Source organism: Poromitra crassiceps, assembly GCF_964638095.1.
Source record: "Poromitra crassiceps genome assembly, chromosome: 10".
Classification (NCBI taxonomy): Eukaryota; Metazoa; Chordata; class Actinopteri; order Beryciformes; family Melamphaidae; genus Poromitra; species Poromitra crassiceps.
Genome location: NC_139631.1, coordinates 33,601,114 through 33,621,423, shown reverse-complemented (window position 1 = coordinate 33,621,423; position 20,310 = coordinate 33,601,114). Strand labels below are relative to the sequence as shown.

At 42.9% G+C, this 20,310-nt stretch overlaps 1 protein-coding gene across 1 annotated transcript in view; it reads left to right on the top strand.

Moving 5' to 3' along the window:
• Positions 1 to 20,310, top strand: part of nos1 (nitric oxide synthase 1 (neuronal)) — a gene marked incomplete at both ends in the record, with an annotated part of 56,983 nt that overhangs the window by 1,653 nt on the left and 35,020 nt on the right. Inside the window, 2 exons of the mRNA XM_083644591.1 lie at positions 8,066 to 8,192; positions 15,112 to 15,282. Of these exons, the coding sequence (XP_083500717.1) occupies positions 8,066 to 8,192; positions 15,112 to 15,282 (298 nt within the window). The remainder of the gene's footprint in view (positions 1 to 8,065; positions 8,193 to 15,111; positions 15,283 to 20,310) is intronic.

The following is a 20,310-nucleotide window of genomic DNA, read 5'->3' as shown; positions in this document are numbered from 1 at the left end:
ATAATGACAGAATGTATGACTATTTTGGTGACGAGTTTCATACACCTTCTGTAATAAAACATTTAAACGTGTGACGACCCTCCCACTCTCCTGGCCCTGTCTTGTCAGGAGCCTGGTGTATGTATGCCATTGCCTACTATATCAGAACTACCACCTTAAGTGTTCCTCAGCCCTAATTAGTTTGGACTAAGTGTGGGCTATGCAGTAGGAGATACTGTGTAAACATTCATAAAATGCATGATTGCAGAATAAGATTTTAAACATAATCTTTTTTAATAGGTTTTAACTATAATATCTGATGACTGTTCAAACATAACACCTCTACGTCACTCTTCTATGTGAGAAATGTAGCTGCCACATCACTGTAGGGCCTACAGTGACGTCTGATGTGTATAGTGACGTCTTATGCAATAGAGAATGTTATGCTACCCAGCGACAACACAAGTGCCGCTGAGCAAGCACTGCATAGTTGCTTGCATGATTTGGCACTGCATATTTGCTTGCATGATTTGGCACTGCATAGTTGCTTGCATGATTTGGCACTGCATAGTTGACATGATTTGTTAGAACCTTAATATTGAGTAAAATAGGACGAGATGAAACGGTGGAGAGAGTAAAGTTAACAAGTGTGACTTCTGAAATGGCAGCATCGATATAAATGATTTCACATGTCTGGTTTTTAGCATTTAATGAGGAAGACACACTAATGACGGGGTATTTTTTTTTATCATTCCCTCTGGACAGCTATTCATGGTCCAAGCCAATAGTCCATCCCTTGACTCTCTCTCTCTCTGGTCTGCACAGTGTACTGCTGTTATTGGCATCACAGTTACCTTCTATTGTACACCCACCACCAATTGAGATCAAATTGAGGCTAGTCTCTTTGAATCAATATCTCATTCTTGTCTAATCCATCATGCACATCCTCTTCTCTTTCATAAACGCCTCTTGACTGATTCATTGCTTTCTAGAGAGACATTATGCCTAAAAAGAAGGGAAAAAACCACAGCAGGCAAAGTAAAGTCTCGCTATAGCTCTAGTTAATAGCTCTAGTGAATAGCTCTAGTTAATAGCTCTAGTGAATAGCTCTAGTTAGTAGCTCTAGTGAATAGCTCTAGTGAATAGCTCTAGTTAATAGCTCTAGTTAATAGCTCTAGTGAATAGCTCTAGTTAGTAGCTCTAGTTAATAGCTCTAGTTAATAGCTCTAGTGAATAGCTCTAGTTAATAGCTCTAGTGAATAGCTCTAATGAATAGCTCTAGTGAATAGCTCTAGTGAATAGCTCTAGTGAATAGCTCTAATGAATAGCTCTAGTTAATAGCTTGAGTCTAGTTAATAGCTCTAATGAATAGCTCTAGTGAATAGCTCTAGTTAATAGCTCTAGTGAATAGCTCTAGTGAATAGCTCTAGTTAATAGCTCTAGTGAATAGCTCTAGTTAATAGCTTGAGTCTAGTTAATAGCTCTAATGAATAGCTCTAGTGAATAGCTCTAGTGAATAGCTCTAGTGAATAGCTCTAGTGAATAGCTCTAGTTAATAGTTCTAGTAAATAGCTCTAGTTAATAGCTCTAGTGAATAGCTCTAGTGAATAGCTTGAGTCTAGTTAATAGCTCTAGTGAATAGCTCTAGTGAATAGCTGTAGTTAATAGTTCTAGTAAATAGCTCTAGTTAATAGCTCTAGTGAATAGCTCTAGTGAATATCTCTAGTTAATAGCTTGAGTCTAGTTAATAGCTCTAGTGAATAGCTCTAGTGAATAGCTGTAGTTAATAGCTGTAGTTAATAGCTCTAGTTAATAGTTCTAGTAAATAGCTCTAGTTAATAGCTCTAGTGAATAGCTCTAGTGAATAGCTTGAGTCTAGTTAATAGCTCTAGTGAATAGCTCTAGTGAATAGCTGTAGTTAATAGTTCTAGTAAATAGCTCTAGTTAATAGCTCTAGTGAATAGCTCTAGTGAATAGCTCTAGTTAATAGCTTGAGTCTAGTTAATAGCTCTAGTTAATAGCTCTAGTGAATAGCTCTAGTGAATAGCTCTAGTGAATAGCTCTAGTTAATAGTTCTAGTAAATAGCTCTAGTTAATAGCTCTAGTGAATAGCTCTAGTGAATAGCTTGAGTCTAGTTAATAGCTCTAGTGAATAGCTCTAGTGAATAGCTCTAGTGAATAGCTGTAGTTAATAGTTCTAGTAAATAGCTCTAGTTAATAGCTCTAGTGAATAGCTCTAGTGAATAGCTGTAGTTAATAGTTCTAGTAAATAGCTCTAGTTAATAGCTCTAGTGAATAGCTCTAGTGAATAGCTGTAGTTAATAGTTCTAGTAAATAGCTCTAGTTAATAGCTCTAGTGAATAGCTCTAGTGAATAGCTCTAGTTAATAGCTTGAGTCTAGTTAATAGCTCTAGTGAATAGCTCTAGTGAATAGCTGTAGTTAATAGTTCTAGTTAATAGCTCTAGTGAATAGCTCTAGTGAATAGCTGTAGTTAATAGTTCTAGTAAATAGCTCTAGTTAATAGCTCTAGTGAATAGCTCTAGTGAATAGCTCTAGTTAATAGCTTGAGTCTAGTTAATAGCTCTAGTGAATAGCTCTAGTGAATAGCTGTAGTTAATAGCTCTAGTGAATAGCTCTAGTGAATAGCTCTAGTGAATAGCTCTAGTTAATAGTTCTAGTAAATAGCTCTAGTTAATAGCTCTAGTGAATAGCTCTAGTGAATAGCTTGAGTCTAGTTAATAGCTCTAGTGAATAGCTCTAGTGAATAGCTCTAGTGAATAGCTGTAGTTAATAGTTCTAGTAAATAGCTCTAGTTAATAGCTCTAGTGAATAGCTCTAGTGAATAGCTGTAGTTAATAGTTCTAGTAAATAGCTCTAGTTAATAGCTCTAGTGAATAGCTCTAGTGAATAGCTGTAGTTAATAGTTCTAGTAAATAGCTCTAGTTAATAGCTCTAGTGAATAGCTCTAGTGAATAGCTCTAGTTAATAGCTTGAGTCTAGTTAATAGCTCTAGTGAATAGCTCTAGTGAATAGCTGTAGTTAATAGTTCTAGTTAATAGCTCTAGTGAATAGCTCTAGTTAATAGCTCTAGTGAATAGCTCTAGTGAATAGCTGTAGTTAATAGCTCTAGTTAATAGCTTGAGTCTAGTTAATAGCTCTAGTGAATAGCTGTAGTTAATAGCTCTAGTGAATAGCTGTAGTTAATAGTTCTAGTAAATAGCTCTAGTTAATAGCTCTAGTGAATAGCTCTAGTGAATAGCTCTAGTTAATAGCTTGAGTCTAGTTAATAGCTCTAGTGAATAGCTCTAGTGAATAGCTGTAGTTAATAGTTCTAGTTAATAGCTCTAGTGAATAGCTCTAGTTAATAGCTCTAGTTAATAGCTCTAGTGAATAGCTCTAGTGAATAGCTGTAGTTAATAGTTCTAGTAAATAGCTCTAGTTAATAGCTCTAGTGAATAGCTCTAGTGAATAGCTCTAGTTAATAGCTTGAGTCTAGTTAATAGCTCTAGTGAATAGCTCTAGTGAATAGCTGTAGTTAATAGTTCTAGTAAATAGCTCTAGTTAATAGCTCTAGTGAATAGCTCTAGTGAATAGCTGTAGTTAATAGTTCTAGTAAATAGCTCTAGTTAATAGCTCTAGTGAATAGCTCTAGTGAATAGCTCTAGTTAATAGCTTGAGTCTAGTTAATAGCTCTAGTGAATAGCTCTAGTGAATAGCTGTAGTTAATAGTTCTAGTTAATAGCTCTAGTGAATAGCTCTAGTGAATAGCTCTAGTTAATAGCTTGAGTCTAGTTAATAGCTCTAGTGAATAGCTCTAGTGAATAGCTGTAGTTAATAGTTCTAGTTAATAGCTCTAGTGAATAGCTCTAGTTAATAGCTCTAGTGAATAGCTCTAGTGAATAGCTGTAGTTAATAGCTCTAGTTAATAGCTTGAGTCTAGTTAATAGCTCTAGTGAATAGCTCTAGTGAATAGCTGTAGTTAATAGTTCTAGTTAATAGCTCTAGTGAATAGCTCTAGTTAATAGCTCTAGTTAATAGCTCTAGTGAATAGCTCTAGTGAATAGCTGTAGTTAATAGCTCTAGTTAATAGCTTGAGTCTAGTTAATAGCTCTAGTGAATAGCTCTAGTGAATAGCTGTAGTTAATAGTTCTAGTTAATAGCTCTAGTGAATAGCTCTAGTGAATAGCTGTAGTTAATAGTTCTAGTTAATAGCTCTAGTAAATAGCTCTAGTAAATAGCTCTAGTGAATAGCTCTAGTGAATAGCTGTAGTTAATAGCTCTAGTTAATAGCTTGAGTCTAGTTAATAGCTCTAGTGAATAGCTGTAGTTAATAGTTCTAGTTAATAGCTCTAGTTAATAGCTCTAGTGAATAGCTCTAGTTAATAGCTGTAGTTAATAGCTCTAGTGAATAGCTCTAGTGAGCTCTAGTTAATAGCTCTAGTGAATAGCTCTAGTGAATAGCTGTAGTTAATAGCTGTAGTTAATAGCTCTAGTGAAAAGCTCTAGTGAGCTCTAGTTAATAGCTTGAGTCTAGTGAATAGCTCTAGTTAATAGCTGTAGTTAATAGCTCTAGTGAATAGCTCTAGTGAGCTCTAGTTAATAGGGCTGCCTGTGGGCGTAAGACTTTAAAATACATCTTGTGTCTACAGGCAGTCTAAAAACATGCTGACATTTGGACAGCACCGGGAAGAAGTTGGTTAACTTAATTTTGTCGTCCGGGCCTGTGACGTTTCAGATCTGGAAAAAGGCTTTCTGAGGAGTTCCAAATAGAGCCATGGGGTTTATAATGAGAAAGGTTACAGCGAACAGAATGGCCAACATTATATCTGGGCACATTTGTGCAGTATCATCTCTCAAATGCTGCCTCGATGACTCTTTGCCTGGAATAGAACTGCACATTAGAACTGACGGCTTGTTTATAGAGCAGATTGCAGAAGCTGTGACAATTTCTCCGCTATAAGCGCTTGTTCACACCAGGCACTTAACAGAAGCAGAGCTGAAGCTAAAGCCACACTGAAGCTGAGCTCACGCTTAAACCGGTCAGACAAGAAGCACTCTCTTCTCCTCAGCGCCTCGCTCGGCGCGCCTTGACCCCGCCCACAACTTCCATTGCCTTCATGCCTGGCAGCTTCACGCTTGGAAAATAGAACTGAATCCTGAACGATCGCTTCAGCGTGGCACGCGCGTGGCTGGTGTGAACGGCCTCGCCTGTTAACAAGGACGCCGAAATGAAACTTGTGGCTTCAGCGTTGCTTTGGCGTATGGTGTGAACGCCCTGTAATGATTTTTACCCTGGCCTGGGTAGCTGTGTGTGACTGACTGTGTGTTCACATTGCCAGAAAGTCAGGAAACCAGTAACCATGGTTGCATTGTTTCTACAGCGACGGTTAAGTTTTTAAGCAACCTTGTAGCAACCAGTCACGTACTTACATTAGGGACACATGAAAATTGTATTTGAGTTCTGAGATTAAAGTCAGAATTCCCTAGTTTAAGTCAGAATTCTGAGAATGAAGTGTGAATTCTGATGAGTTTGAAGTAGGTTTATTCTCAGAATTCTGACTTGTTGATCATAATTTCGACTTTAAACTCAGAACTAAAAAAAAACAAAGATGGCCCTAATCCTCTTCCATAGGGACATTGTGAACCAGTCTGAATGTAGAGTAAAGGCCAAAGAAGCAGGCTTGTCATCAGAAGCCTATACTTTTCATTTGAATTCCTGGATGGCTGGGAACATGTGGACATAGACAAAGTGAACGAGTAACGCTTCCTTCAACAGCTCCTATTGACGTGCTTTTGAGCAGGGCATCTAACCCTCAAGGTGCTCAAGTGTACACAGTAGCTGCCAACAATGGGCCTATTTCACTAGCCTAGGTAAACCCAGCCCCCACGTGACCTGCTCTCTCAGTTCCCAGTCACTAAACAGGTCTGAGAGCAGGTCACGTGGGGGATGGGTTTACCCAGGCTACTATTTCACAGCTGCCATTTTGGGTCTAAAAGGCAGGGTAAACACAGGTGCAGGTGCAGGTGCAACTAACCCCAGCACTGGAACACCTAAATGGACTGGACATTGGAAACCCTAATTAATGTTTTGGTGCACCTGTTACTTCCTGCCTTTTAGACACAAAATAGTTGCTGTGAAAAAGGCCTGTTGAAGACTGATTGTACTGGGCAGCTCCCAGAATGCATTTAGGCTATAGACTATGTACTGTATTAGTGAGAAGCATTTAGGCTATAGACTATTTACTGTATTGATAGTATTCTGTTACATCCCCACATGGCCATTTTGGTAAGAAAACAACACGTGAGTGTGATCAATTAACAGGTGATTACAATCAAGTGACACTTACAGCCAATGAGCTGTGTGTATTGTAGCGCCATATTGGTAGGAAAAAGGCTTGTGACATCATCGGAATACTATGAATAGGACGAATCAGTGTGACGTCACAACCCCCCAAAAATGCGTAACCCCACGGCAGTTAAAGTCCCTGGAAACCAAAATCCACAAAAACGTTCTAACTATGTTATTTAGGGTCTTATGTTAGTAATTTTGTGCCTCCGAAATTATTATACATTACTTTCAACCCAAAGCCTTAAAATCAACACTTTTCTACAAGATTCTACAAAGTACTTCCTCATTGAAGACAGCAGTGCGCGAGGTGCTAAAACGCAGGAGCTTATGACGTCATAAGCTCTATATAACCTTTGTACACACGCGCAATCCGCACCCACCCTCCTTTTGTCCGTTCTTTGCCCCCAGTGACAGCGCTCCCTCGCTGTCCGTCTCCCTCCCACTCTGTGTGCCGTCGTGCCAAGAGCTATGCTTCTCTCTCTCTCTCTCTTTTTTCTCTCTCTCTCTCTCTCTCTCTCTCTCTCTCTCTCTCTCTCTCTCTCACGTCTCCCTCGCGTCACCAGCCTGTGTGTCTCTCTCTCTCTCTCTCTCTCTCTCGGGACTAGTGAGAGAGAGAGCACAGAGAGAGACACACAGGCTGGTGACGCGAGGTTACTCTCTCTCACACACACACACACACACACACACACAAACAGACACTCCACAGCACGAGTGCTGTGTCACTCGATCTCTTTCTCCGTTTCCCTCCCCCCCTCTGTCTCGCGCTCTCTCTCTCTCTCGGAAAACCTGCTGCAGACGGGACACGCCCACACATTCCGCGGGAGAAAATACACTCTAAAAAATAATTGATTCTGATGAGTTTTGCCACGACAGTCAAACCTAAATTTATATACTTTGCGACGTTCATCATCGTTCAAATTTGGCTGGTGGCTTATTAACATAGGGTCCTGTGATGTGATGAACTCAAAATGCTAAATAATAAAGAAATATTTCTGGTTTCCAGGGACTTTAACTAGTATGAGTTGTGCCAAACAAACGTTAATATCTCAAAAACTATATATCACATCGCGTATATTTTGACATTCCGAGTGAGAGCAGAATTAGCTCAAGAGTTTCATGTACAATATATGCATGTCGTGTCAAAGTTGTGTGAACGGTCGCAGTTTTTCAAATGTAAACAGAGTCAGCCGGCTAGAGTCAGACACTCAAGTCTCCCACAGCCCAGGCTCCATAGGGTTCCATTGCCGTTGCCACCCAGTGACGCGGTTTGTTTACCAAAATGCTGCTCGGCTGATCCCTCGTATTAGTGTGATGCATTTAGGCTATAGATAGACTATGTACTGTGTGTGTATTAGTGTGAAGTGGGCTGAAAAAGAGCATGCGTCTTCAGCAAACCTTCCCGAGCAATAAAATACAACATATATTCCGTGGCGTTGTGATTTGCTCTCATTCCTGCTACTGTCATTAAGACGGTTGTAAATGTGAGCCACTGTGCCTTTTCTGACTCAACGCCACTTTGGAAAGCTCTCAACGCCACGTTCTATTTATTTGCAAAGGAGGAAGGTCAGCGTGTTTGCTGGAGGTGCCTTTGACTGGGAGTTTAAAGTGGAATTAAACTGGTTTTTGTTGATGTGTGCGCACACCGCTGACAGAGTGTTGTTTGTGTTTTTGTTTGTCTTTTCGCTGATGTGTGCACACACACACACACCTGACAGCCAACCGTGTCTGACATCCAGAGACCTGGGCCTGGGAAATGGCACGTCCCCCCAGCTGCTGTCCGATAAGGAGAGAGCGCCTGATGACCTGTTGAGAGACAACATGCCGCTGGTGCTCAACAGCCCTCCTCACCCTGACACTGACAAGGTGAGCAACAAGTGGTCCACTATTTAGATTTGATGTCTCTGTATCTCTCTGTGTGTGTGTGTGTGTGTGTGTGTGTGTGTGTGAGTGAGAGAGAGAGAGAGAGAGAGAGAGAGCATGTGTATGCATAAGCCTATGTTAACACCCGTCTTTACCCTTATTCTGTGTGGATGTGTGTGTGTGTGTGTGTGTGTGAGAGAGAGAGAGAGAGAGAGAGCATGTGTATGCATAAGCGTATGTTAACACCCGTCTTTACCCTTATTCTGTGTGTGTGTGTGTGTGTGAGAGAGAGAGAGAGAGAGAGAGAGGAGAGAGAGAGAGAGAGAGAGAGAGAGAGAGAGAGAGAGAGAGAGAGAGAGCATGTGTATGCATAAGCCTATGCTAACACCCTTCTTTACCCTTATTCTGTGTGGGTGTGCTTGTGTGTGTGTGTGTGTGTGTGTGTGTGTGTGTGAGAGAGAGAGAGAGAGAGAGAGAGAGAGAGAGAGAGCATGTGTATGCATAAGCCTATGTTAACACCCGTCTTTACCCTTATTCTGTGCGGATGTGTGTGTGTGTGTGTGTGTGAGAGAGAGAGAGAGAGAGAGAGAGAGAGAGAGAGCGAGAGAGAGAGCATGTGTATGCATAAGCCTATGTTAACACCCTTTTTTACCCTTATTCTGTGTGGGTGCGCTTGCATGTGTGTGTGCTTGTGTGTGTGTGTGAGACAGAGAGAGAGAGAGAGAGAGAGAGAGAGAGAGAGAGAGAGAGAGAGAGAGAGAGAGAGAGAGAGAGAGAGAGAGAGAGAGAGAGAGAGAGAGAGAGAGAGAGAGAGAGAGAGAGAGAGAGAGAGAGAGAGAGAGAGAGAGAGAGAGAGAGAGAGAGAGAGAGAGAGAGAGAGAGCATGTGTATGCATAAGCCTATATTAACACCCTTTACCCTCACTCTGTGTGGGTGTGCTTGCCAGCATTATAATGCATGTATGTCCATGACTGTCTTTGGCTGAATGTCTCTTTACCCGTGCGCCATAATCCACACCATTGCAAATGTCATGCTCACGGGCCTCTGGAGAACTGAGCAGGCACCTCTATGTAGCCTCACAGCCCACAGAAACCAAAAGCCTTTGCTTAAGCTCCCCATCGCCCAGGTGTTAGATGTTTCCGGCAGCAAGCTGGTGGAGCATTAGATGGAGCTTATGTGTTACAGATGCAAAGGTCTGGTCTGGTGTCATAATCTGCACATGGTCGTGTTATCCACCCACTTGTGACGTTCGGTTCCTCAAGCCCCCGTCAATGAGACCGGATAGCGGATCGGGCAAAATAAGTCCAAGTGGCCCTAATGAATGTATGCAGCTGCTGCTGATGCATCTCTCTCTCTCGATCAAATGTGGCCCTCTTGAGATGATCCAGGCCCTGAGACCTGCAGGGAACGTTAATGTGCATCCTTATGTGTGTGTGTGGGGGGGATGTGGGTGCATGCTTGATGGTGGTTGAAGAGGATATGTATGGTATGGTATAGCTGTATATGTGTGAGCATGCACGGTGAGCTTGTGTTGGCCTGAGTGTACTGCACACAGCCAATGCCATGAAAGATATATTTGGAATGTGCTGTCAGCGTTTGTACTATTGATAGTATTCTGTTACATCACCACACGGCCATTTTGGTAGGAAAACAACAGGTGATTGTGATCAATTAACAGGTAACCACACGCGCCATATTGGTAGGAAAAAGCCTTGTGACATCATCGGAATACTATGAATAGTATTATGTGTAGGCCTATAATGTAACCACCCTGACTCACGCTTTCGCTACAGGTGTTTTAGCTCAACACCGACGCTTACTCTGGTGACACATTGTTGAATTGCGTTCTACCAACAACTCAAGACAGGAGCAAAGATCATTTATATATATATCTCACTACTATTCACCTTATGTAGCCCCGCCCACTTGACCCAGTTGTGTGTTATGACTTCCTGATCGAAACGCCGTCTGTTTCAAATCTAGTCTGACTCTGGCTCTTGGGGGTCAGCACACACCTTAATTCCCCTCAGCAGTGTTGGCCACAGTTAACACAAAAATATGAATGGTGGTGAACAGCGAGAGACTTTTTTGATCCCCTTTGAATTGTGCCACGGGGTACACATGTAAGTTTTTGTCAATTTAAAAGATAACTATGCATGTCAAGAAAGTCTATATAAATTAACAAACTTGAACTTGAACCAGTCAGACCATCAACTTAAGCCCCCCCCCCCCCCAAAAGAAAAGAATTACTATTTAAAGAATGGCATCACCTTCGATTGCTCACTCTGTCAGTGTCAGTCAGTCTTTCTCTTTCTACTCTTCCTCTTTCCACAGGAAAGGTTCAATTGAAGGGTGATTGAATGATGAAGTTTACTCTGTTATTGACAGAAGAGGCTTTGTGATTACACGGCATAGAGGTAGTGAATCCAAACTTTGGCGATAATTTAATTTCTATCCGTCACTCGTGACACAACCTTTAAGTATGCTAAATTGTTCCTTTCTGTTAGATCCATACCTTATTTCCTGCCTGCTCGATTGAGGATAATGATTTTACCTTTACGGGTCAGTGATAATGATGTGGAGATTCTTGCTGGTAGAGTGAGAGCTTGGTTCCTGTTGAAAGTCTTCCATGTCTGTGATCACCCCTGTTGAGCTCTGGGTTGGAGCAACAAGCATACGACTGCTGTCTTGTCTATAACATCTGTCAAATTAGGTGTGGAGTAAAAGCTCTTTGGTGTGATCATCAGAATGCTATATGTATTATTATTATGAACCCTGTGTGTCAATCACATATTGACATCTCAGTCAGCAGCGACACAGCTTCTCCTCCTCTCCTCTGGCGCCGTGCGCATGCAAGCAGATTGATAACCATTGGCTCCCGTGCGCAATTCTGAACAGATATCTCTGTTGTTCAAATTTCTCTGTAATCCGCAAAGTCTGATTGTTAACTCCTTGCGTCAGTTATGTTATCACCGGTCAAGCAAAGCTAACGATTTGAAATGTAAGTTGTCGGTTTTCGCTGCAGTCCTTTGCGAGAGGAAGTAGACTATAATTCAGTAAGATCCCACACATAAATCTGAAGATTTTTCTCGTTCAAACGACTCGGAATTAGTTAGCTTATAAACAGCCAAATTTGAAAACGGGGCTCAGTCCTATAAATGTAGCCATTTAACACTAATGAGGGTTTCCAACTTCTATGATTGGAAGTTGGAAACCCTCATTAGCGTTTTGCTTGCACCTGTGTTTACCCTGCCTTTTTGACACAAAATGGCCCCCGTGAAAAGTGTCAACTGGCACTGTTGGTATTCATCTCCACAGCTAGCACCGTGATTGTGTCACTGTTCTTCAGAAGCTCCAATGTACAATTCACACAGCCACCAGAAAGCATGCAAGAGGGTGCACGGTGGGGATGATTATTCAGGTTTTGCCAATCACACTTTCTTTAGGACAGCTTACAACTGCAGGCATTCATCATCAGTCAGTAGAACTGTACTAGTGAGGCGAGAGTTAGCCTGCAATCAAGCCACACTGTTTAATGATGTTGATTAGCTTTGTGGTGGAGTGAGAGAGACAGTGAGGAGACAGTAGAGGAGAACGTGCCTGGCTTTTGTGCATGAGACTGTAAACCGGTGAGAGTCATGTACTGTACCACGGAACAATGACAGCTGATTTGCCTTGAGAAGAAAGAGCTGGGGGTCTGCAGACATCTCAGAACGCTTCTAAACTTCAAGATACTAATTATGTGCTGCAACTTCTCCCAGCGAGAACAATTCATCTTAAGCTTGCCAATCACGTGTCCCACCATAGCATTCACAAACACACGTCTTTAATCACATGTCCCACCATAGCATTCACAAACACACGTCTTTAATCACGTGTCCCACCATAGCATTCACAAACACGTCTTTAATCACGTGTCCCACCATAGCATTCACAAACACGTCTTTAATCACGTGTCCCACCATAGCATTCACAAACACGTCTTTAATCACGTGTCCCACCATAGCATTCACAAACACGTCTTTAATCACGTGTCCCACCATAGCATTCACAAACACGTCTTTAATCACGTGTCCCACCATAGCATTCACAAACACGTCTTTAATCACGTGTCCCACCATAGCATTCACAAACACGTCTTTAATCACGTGTCCCACCATAGCATTCACAAACACGTCTTTAATCACGTGTCCCACCATAGCATTCACAAACACGTCTTTAATCACGTGTCCCACCATAGCATTCACAAACACGTCTTTAATCACGTGTCCCACCATAGCATTCAGAAACACGTCTTTAATCACGTGTCCCACCATAGCATTCACACACGTCTCCAATCACGTGTCCCACCATAGCATTCACACACACGTCTCCAATCACATGTCCCACCATAGCATTCACAAACACGTCTCCAATCACGTGTCCCACCATAGCATTCACAAACACACGTCTCCAATCACATGTCCCACCATAGCATTCACAAACACACGTCTCCAATCACGTGTCCCACCATAGCATTCACACACACGTCTCCAATCACGTGTCCCACCATAGCATTCACACACACGTCTCCAATCACGTGTCCCACCATAGCATTCACACACACGTCTCCAATCACGTGTCCCACCATAGCATTCACACACACGTCTCCAATCACGTGTCCCACCATAGCATTCACAAACACGTCTTTAACCACGTGTCCCACCATAGCATTCACAAACAGACGTCTCCAATCACGTGTCCCACCATAGCATTCACAAACACACGTCTCCAATCACGTGTCCCACCATAGCATTCACACACACGTCTCCAATCACGTGTCCCACCATAGCATTCACAAACACACGTCTCCAATCACGTGTCCCACCATAGCATTCACAAACACATGTCTTCAATCACGTGTCCCACCATAGCATTCACAAACACACGTCTCCAATCACGTGTCCCACCATAGCATTCACAAACACATGTCTTCAATCACGTGTCCCACCATAGCATTCACAAACACACGTCTCCAATCACGTGTCCCACCATAGCATTCACAAACACACGTCTCCAATCACGTGTCCCACCATAGCATTCACAAACACACGTCTCCAATCACGTGTCCCACCATAGCATTCACACACACGTCTCCAATCACGTGTCCCACCATAGCATTCACACACATGTCTTCAATCACGTGTCCCACCATAGCATTCACACACACGTCTCCAATCACGTGTCCCACCATAGCATTCACAAACACGTCTCCTTGCCTCCCTGCTAGCCTCAATGGGAGGGTTGTGTCTCTTTTCAGCCCACCTCAGTGTGACTTCTAATTATAAACAACTTGAGGGAAAGCTTGCGCCAAATGTGGCTTACTGTACACTCACACCAGAAGCTTACTGTACACTCACACCAGAAGCTTACTGTACACTCACACCAGAAGCCTCATAAGGTGGCTTTACTGTACACTCACACCAGAAGCTTACTGTACACTCACACCAGAAGCTTACTGTACACTCACACCAGAAGCTTACTGTACACTCACACCAGAAGCTTACTGTACACTCACACCAGAAGCTTACTGTACACTCACACCAGAAGCTTACTGTACACTCACACCAGAACCTTACTGCACTCACACCAGAAGCCTCATAAGGTGGCTTTACTGTACACTCACACCAGAAGCTTACTGTACACTCACACCAGCGGCTTTAGCTCAGGAGGTAGAGCGGGTCGGCCAATGACGCAGGGGTTGGCGGTTCGATCCCCGCTCCCTCCCAGCTGCTGTCGTTGTGTCCTTGGGCAAGACACTTAACCCTCCTTGCTCCCGATGGTGTGTAGGCACCCTGCGTGGCAGCCTGCCGCCATCGGTGTATGAATGGGTGAATGTAGACTACCTACTGATTGTAAAGCGCTTTGGATAAAAGCGCTATATAAATGCAGGCCATTTACCATTTACACCAGAAGCCTCATAAGGTGGCTTTACTGTACACACTCACACCAGAAGCTTACTGTACACTCACACCAGAACCTTACTGCACACTCACACCAGAAGCTTATTATACACTCACACCAGAACCTTACTGCACACTCACACCAGAACCTTACTGCACACTCACACCAGAAGCTTACTATACACTCACACCAGAACCTTACTGTACACTCACACAAATTTCTTGAACACCCTCTTGAATATAGATTCTATTATAATTCCATACATAAGGTGGCTTTACTGTACACTCACACCAGAAGCCTCATAAGGTGGCTTTACTGTACACTCACACCAGAAGCCTCATAAGGTGGCTTTACTGTACACACTCACACCAGAAGCTTACTATACACTCACACCAGAAGCTTACTGTACACTCACACCAGAACCTTACTGTACACTCACACCAGAAGCTTACTAACACTCACACCAGAACCTTACTGCACACTCACACCAGAACCTTACTGTACACTCACACCAGAACCTTACTGCACACTCACACCAGAACCTTACTGTACACTCACACCAGAAGCTTACTGTACACTCACACCAGAACCTTACTGTACACTCACACCAGAACCTTACTGTACACTCACACCAGAAGCTTACTGTACACTCACACCAGAACCTTACTGTACACTCACACCAGAAGCCTCATAAGGTGGCTTACTGTACACTCACACCAGAAGCCTCATAAGGTGGCTTACTGTACACTCACACCAGAAGCCTCATAAGGTGGCTTACTGTACACTCACACCAGAAGCCTAATAAAGGTGGTTCTTCCTTTTGGTATTTTTACTTTTCAAACTTTAATTTTACTTTTCATTTTACTAATACTTCTATACTTGTTTACTCAAGTAAACCTTTGAATGCAGAACAACTTTTACTCAAAGGATTGGAGTACTTTTTTCCACCACTGGGTAAATGCCTGTGTGCTCTTTCCAGCCTCCGGCCGAGGGCAGGACCTCTCCCAGCAGGTCCCTCCTGAACGGCAGGACCTCTCCCAGCAGGTCCCTCCTGAACGGCAGCCCCACCAAATGTCCACGCTTCATGAAGGTGAAGAACTGGGAGAGTGGCACCGTCTACAATGACACTCTTCACCACAGCTCCAGCAAGGTAACTGTCTACAATGACACTCTTCACCACAGCTCCAGCAAGGTCACTGTCTACAATGACACTCTTCTTCACCACAGCTCCAGCAAGGTCAGCTATTCTGAAAATCCCTCAAGGGATCATTGGATGCAAGGGTGTAACTAAATTGTGTAGTTTTTTTTTTACATTTGAGCATATTTTTTAAAGTCAGTAGCATTGCTTATGAATGTATGTTTTTGCTGAAGTAGTATTGTACTATAGGTACATTTATTTTGATTCACATCCATTACAGAGAGAGTACACATTTAGTGACTCTGCATAAGCAGCAGAAACTGGATTTTGGAGTCAAGAATTCCCAAATCTTCCAGGTTGAAAGGAATCAAGGTTGAATTCTGTACTTGTCCTTTTAGAATTGCATGGGAAAGATCACATCTAACAATGCACTCTTAAAAGAAAAAAGGAACGAAAAAGAAAAGTTGACTAAAAAGATCTTGCTGTCAGGGCTTCAAGCCAGAAATCACTTAACAGCCAGGCTTTCTATGCCAACAGTAACAACGAATGAAGTGTGTGAGATGCCCCCGTTTCATGATGCCATGCTTTTAACTAGCATCACTTCATGATAGCCTCTGCTACAGTGAAAAGCAGCAGAAGTAGGTAGATATAATTAACAAACCACAAAGATGATCACAGTGGAATTGGCCATAATTGAATGAGAGTTCATAACTGAGAGTACGCCAAGACTAATGGAAATGACAATATCACAATCAGAGTTGCTTTAATGATGTATCATTTAATTAAGTACAACAGGTTTTGATGTGGCTAAATTGGTGTTGACAGATGACAAGACAAACTGTATGACAGTAGACTCAACTTAAACACACTGAATCCAAAGAATTGTTCCAGTGTAGCTGCCTTGGCACTGCAGTCAACTAAAGTACAGTTAAGTTGATAAATAGCAGAAGATGAATGAATGACATTGACAAATTATATTTATATGTATGGTTTTATTAATAGTGCTTTCTAAGATTTTCTAGGTACTGATCATAAAAAAAGAACTCTGAATAAAATCCACAGACATCCACTGCACATCGGGGGAAAACTCACAGGGACTTGCAGTTTCAGCAATAAGTTACAACAAAACATATGCCATTTGGTGGACATTTTTATCCAATGTGTCTTATATTAACATGAGTGCATACATTGTTAGCATGTGTGGCTCAAGCCGGTGGCTAATAAAAGATTGTGCAGTATTATTTATAAAAAAAGAAACTTATTTTAGTCCAACATCTAGCTGTGCAACTTCAGTGTGAGACTATTTCACTACTAGTCGTGTCTCCTTCACACAAGCGTTTCATGCTGGGAAAACACAGGTTTCTGACACTCTACGTGCCACCAACACGTACTTAAATGTGGTGTTAACAAGTTGTGTTCGTTTCACGTATCGTGTGAGATCAGGTTGAACCAGAAAGAGTCAAAGTCATTTCAAATGTCCTGTTAGCTGAGCCGAGCGTGAAGCAACACACACACACACACCGCTGCAGGCCACTAGCTGCATGAAGGGCTTTCAGTAAGAACAGGGATTTCTATGAGACGCGTCTCTCTCCATTTTACCCCGTTTATCACACAAGCAAGTTCCCAACTGTAGCACGGCCCAGAACTGCCAAGCGCAAGGTGCTTCACTGTTTTAGCATCCATGCCCCCAAAACATTGCAGCCATCCATAAACAACATCAGCCTAATTACTCCAGTGACTTATGGGACAGGCTGCTTTGAATGGCCCGTAACAGCATCTTCACATTTATTATTATATCACAGACGCTGCTTTAGGCCTATTCCAGGATGAGCCGTCATGTTTGGGAAAACGACAGCTGGCTGCCCAGAGCGCTACTGTATGATGAGCAGAAGTGCTGGGGCACGAGTGATTGCTTTGTTTTATTTTTATCACTCTGCGCTTCTCATCCATCCAGCCCCCTTTACTCTGTCACCTCTGCTTCTTGTTCGTCTTCCTTTCTTATCTTTCCCCCATTGTTGTCAATGACCTTACTTCGGCCTCCCGTTGTCTTGATTATTTCCCCTTTATTAGCGTTCAACCCCTTAAGGGGGAAGAACTCTCTTGAGTTGGTGTCGGTTCGTTCTTATTGTTGTTTGTCTTCTGCTGCGGCTGAAATTGCAGTGAAGCGGGAATGAGCGAAAAAGCCTGAAACTTGGCCCAAGTAAATGATGTGCAAATGCTTACCAAGAACTATGAGCCCAATTGGCCAGATGGGGGCACTGTAATTAAGGCCCAAAATGAAATTTTGGCAACGCCATGCCCCGCCCTCACACCGTAAGTCCAATCGACTTAAAATTTGACACATAAGTCCAGCTGAATGTGCTCTACAAAAAAGAGTCTTGGACCATACAAATCCACCATGATGGATTTCCCCCCCTAATTTGCATAATGTGAGAAACATTAATATGGCATCTACTTTTTGGATTTTGATGTCAACAGCAGAATTGGTATACAGCCTTGAGAGGCTGCGATACACATTTCCGATATAATTGAGCCAAGATATCTTTGCAAAGGGCTCATTAACTCATTAACCATTTGTCCAATCATCATAAATCTCAGTAGGTAACTTCAGTCTGTCTTTGGGAATAGGCCTACCAAAACATATTGAGCCCGAACCATAGGGGGCGACACAAATGCCACAAACATTTATCTGAAAACTCTGTGGACAGAATTTCAGCAAAATTGCTGTGCATGCTCTGGAGACAAATATGAACCAAAATCTGAAGTGCCATATTGATCACGCCATATAGTGGGCGTGGCCTATCGCTTATTTGCTCATAACTCAAGATGCCTTTGAGCAATCCTGATTAAACCGACTGGAGACATCGTGTGATAATCTCCTGAACATACACACTGAGTTTGGTTCAAACCTGATTGGGGCTTTGAGTGCACACTTATTGAAACGCTTGCAGGCTTTGTGACGGTGAATCAAGTGTGTGATCGGTCTTGCTCCTGCTTTAAACAGAATTAAAGTAGCTGAAGTGAGTTTGCTCACCTCTCCTCATTGCTGCTCCCAGCTTTCATTTAGCTGATTGAGCCGCTTCCTCCTGTTGATCACAAAAAGGTTTGAACTCTCGAATTGCCGACTGCGGCTACATTTTCTATCTGCTTGTTTTTTTTTTTTTATCACTTTCTTACTTTCTTTTCTCTCTCTGGCTCAAATTCTCATTCAATTTCTTTTCCCATTTTTCCCTTGGCTTTAGTGGCTGTGATGTGTCTGTTGTCAGCTTCAAGGGAACTTTCTTTGTTCTTTGAGAGAGGGTTGTACGGGTTGTGTGGACGGGGTAGGGAGGGACGTTTATTTCTGGACGGGATGAGGGGTCAGCGCCTGAGTGTTGCTTTGGACGGTGCAAAGTGGCTGGTTCAGCGTAACAAGACAGGCCACTTTGAGCAGCGCTGCCGAGGTTATTATCAAATCTCCGATTTGCAGCATGCTCGCGTTACCGTTTCTGTCATCCTCTCTGGCTCGCTCTCAGTCGATCTCTCCGAGCTGCTGAAGGCATTCACAGCAAAGCAAAGTGACAGCTCACTTCAGATGTAATCATATTACACTGACCATACAAGCTTGCTTTCAGCTATCAGCCATTTTCTCTTTGCATCTGTCCCTTTGTTGTTCTGTCCCCTCCCGCCTCGTCTCGCCTCGCCTCGCACTTCCTCTGTCACCGCTCGATGGAAGGAAACCAATCCATGACTCACTGACTTACTCATTCATTACAATGTATGTCAGCCATTTCTGAGAAATGTCATGAAAGGAATTGTAAAATAGTCAGAGTTCCCTGGTATGAATGAAGAGCTAGGCGTCTAAAGGATAGGTCTATTTCCTGATCTTTTTCCCCCTCCGGTGTCATAAGATGGTAAGATTCTGTGGCCAGAGAGTAGCACAAACAGCTGGAACTGGAATGCATGGCTTTTGTTTCGCTGGCGGATATCTCCTCATAAGTACAAAATCTACTGATAATGATATTTTTGAAGGCTGACTTTTATTTAGGGTTGGACACACGCACACGCACGCGCACGCGCACGCGCACGCACACACACACACACACACACACACACACACACACACGCACGCACGCACGCACACACACACGCACGCACACACACACGCACACACACACACAGGGGTGGACTGGGATCATAATTCAGGCTGGGCATTAGATACCATGCAGGCCAGGCCGATACGGGCCGAAGGGCGCCGGCGAAAAATTTGGGCCGTTTGAAGCCCAATTTGGGCCGTATGAAGCCCAATTTGGGCCGTTTGAAGCCAGATTTGGGCCGTTTGAAGCCCAATTTGGGTCGTTTGAAGCCAGATTTGGGCCGTTTGAAGCCCAATTTGGGCCATTTGAAGCCCAATTTGGGCCGTTTGAAGCCCAATTTGGGCCGAGTCCAATTTTACAATGAGATGCACCCACTTTAACCCTGAATAAAGTAATAAAACCACTAGTAAACCAGTAGGCGGCGCCTGGCCTGCTTGTTCAGTGAGTGGCCTGACTGTGGGCAAAAAAACAAAAAAAAATTGCAGGCCAGGCCACCGGGCATTTGCCCGACGTGCCCGATTATGCAGTCCACGCCTGTACACACACACACGCACATACACACACAAGGCACATACTTTTAGCACCTTCTGTGAACAAGGGCAGAAGAAGAAAAAACACGAGCAAAGAAAGTCATTTGGCTAAATTATGGCTCTAAAGTGTGAAAGTCGAGATAAAGTGCTGCATTTCTCCTTTAAATTGTTCGTACAAAGCACAATTTGCATAAAGCATCATTCAAGCTTTTCTGTAATTACGTTTTGCTCTCAGATCCATTTCAATCCAAGCAGAACCCAGACTGCACTTTGCCTAAAATCCAAATCTAAAATTAATAGAGAAACCTATGGTACAGTAGTTTCTGGCTCTGAAAATGAATCGGAGGCCACGCTGCTCTCATCCTGCAGTCAATCAGGAGACAGTGATGGATGTGTCCTGTGTCTTAATGGAGAACACGAATCCTAAAGGCCAC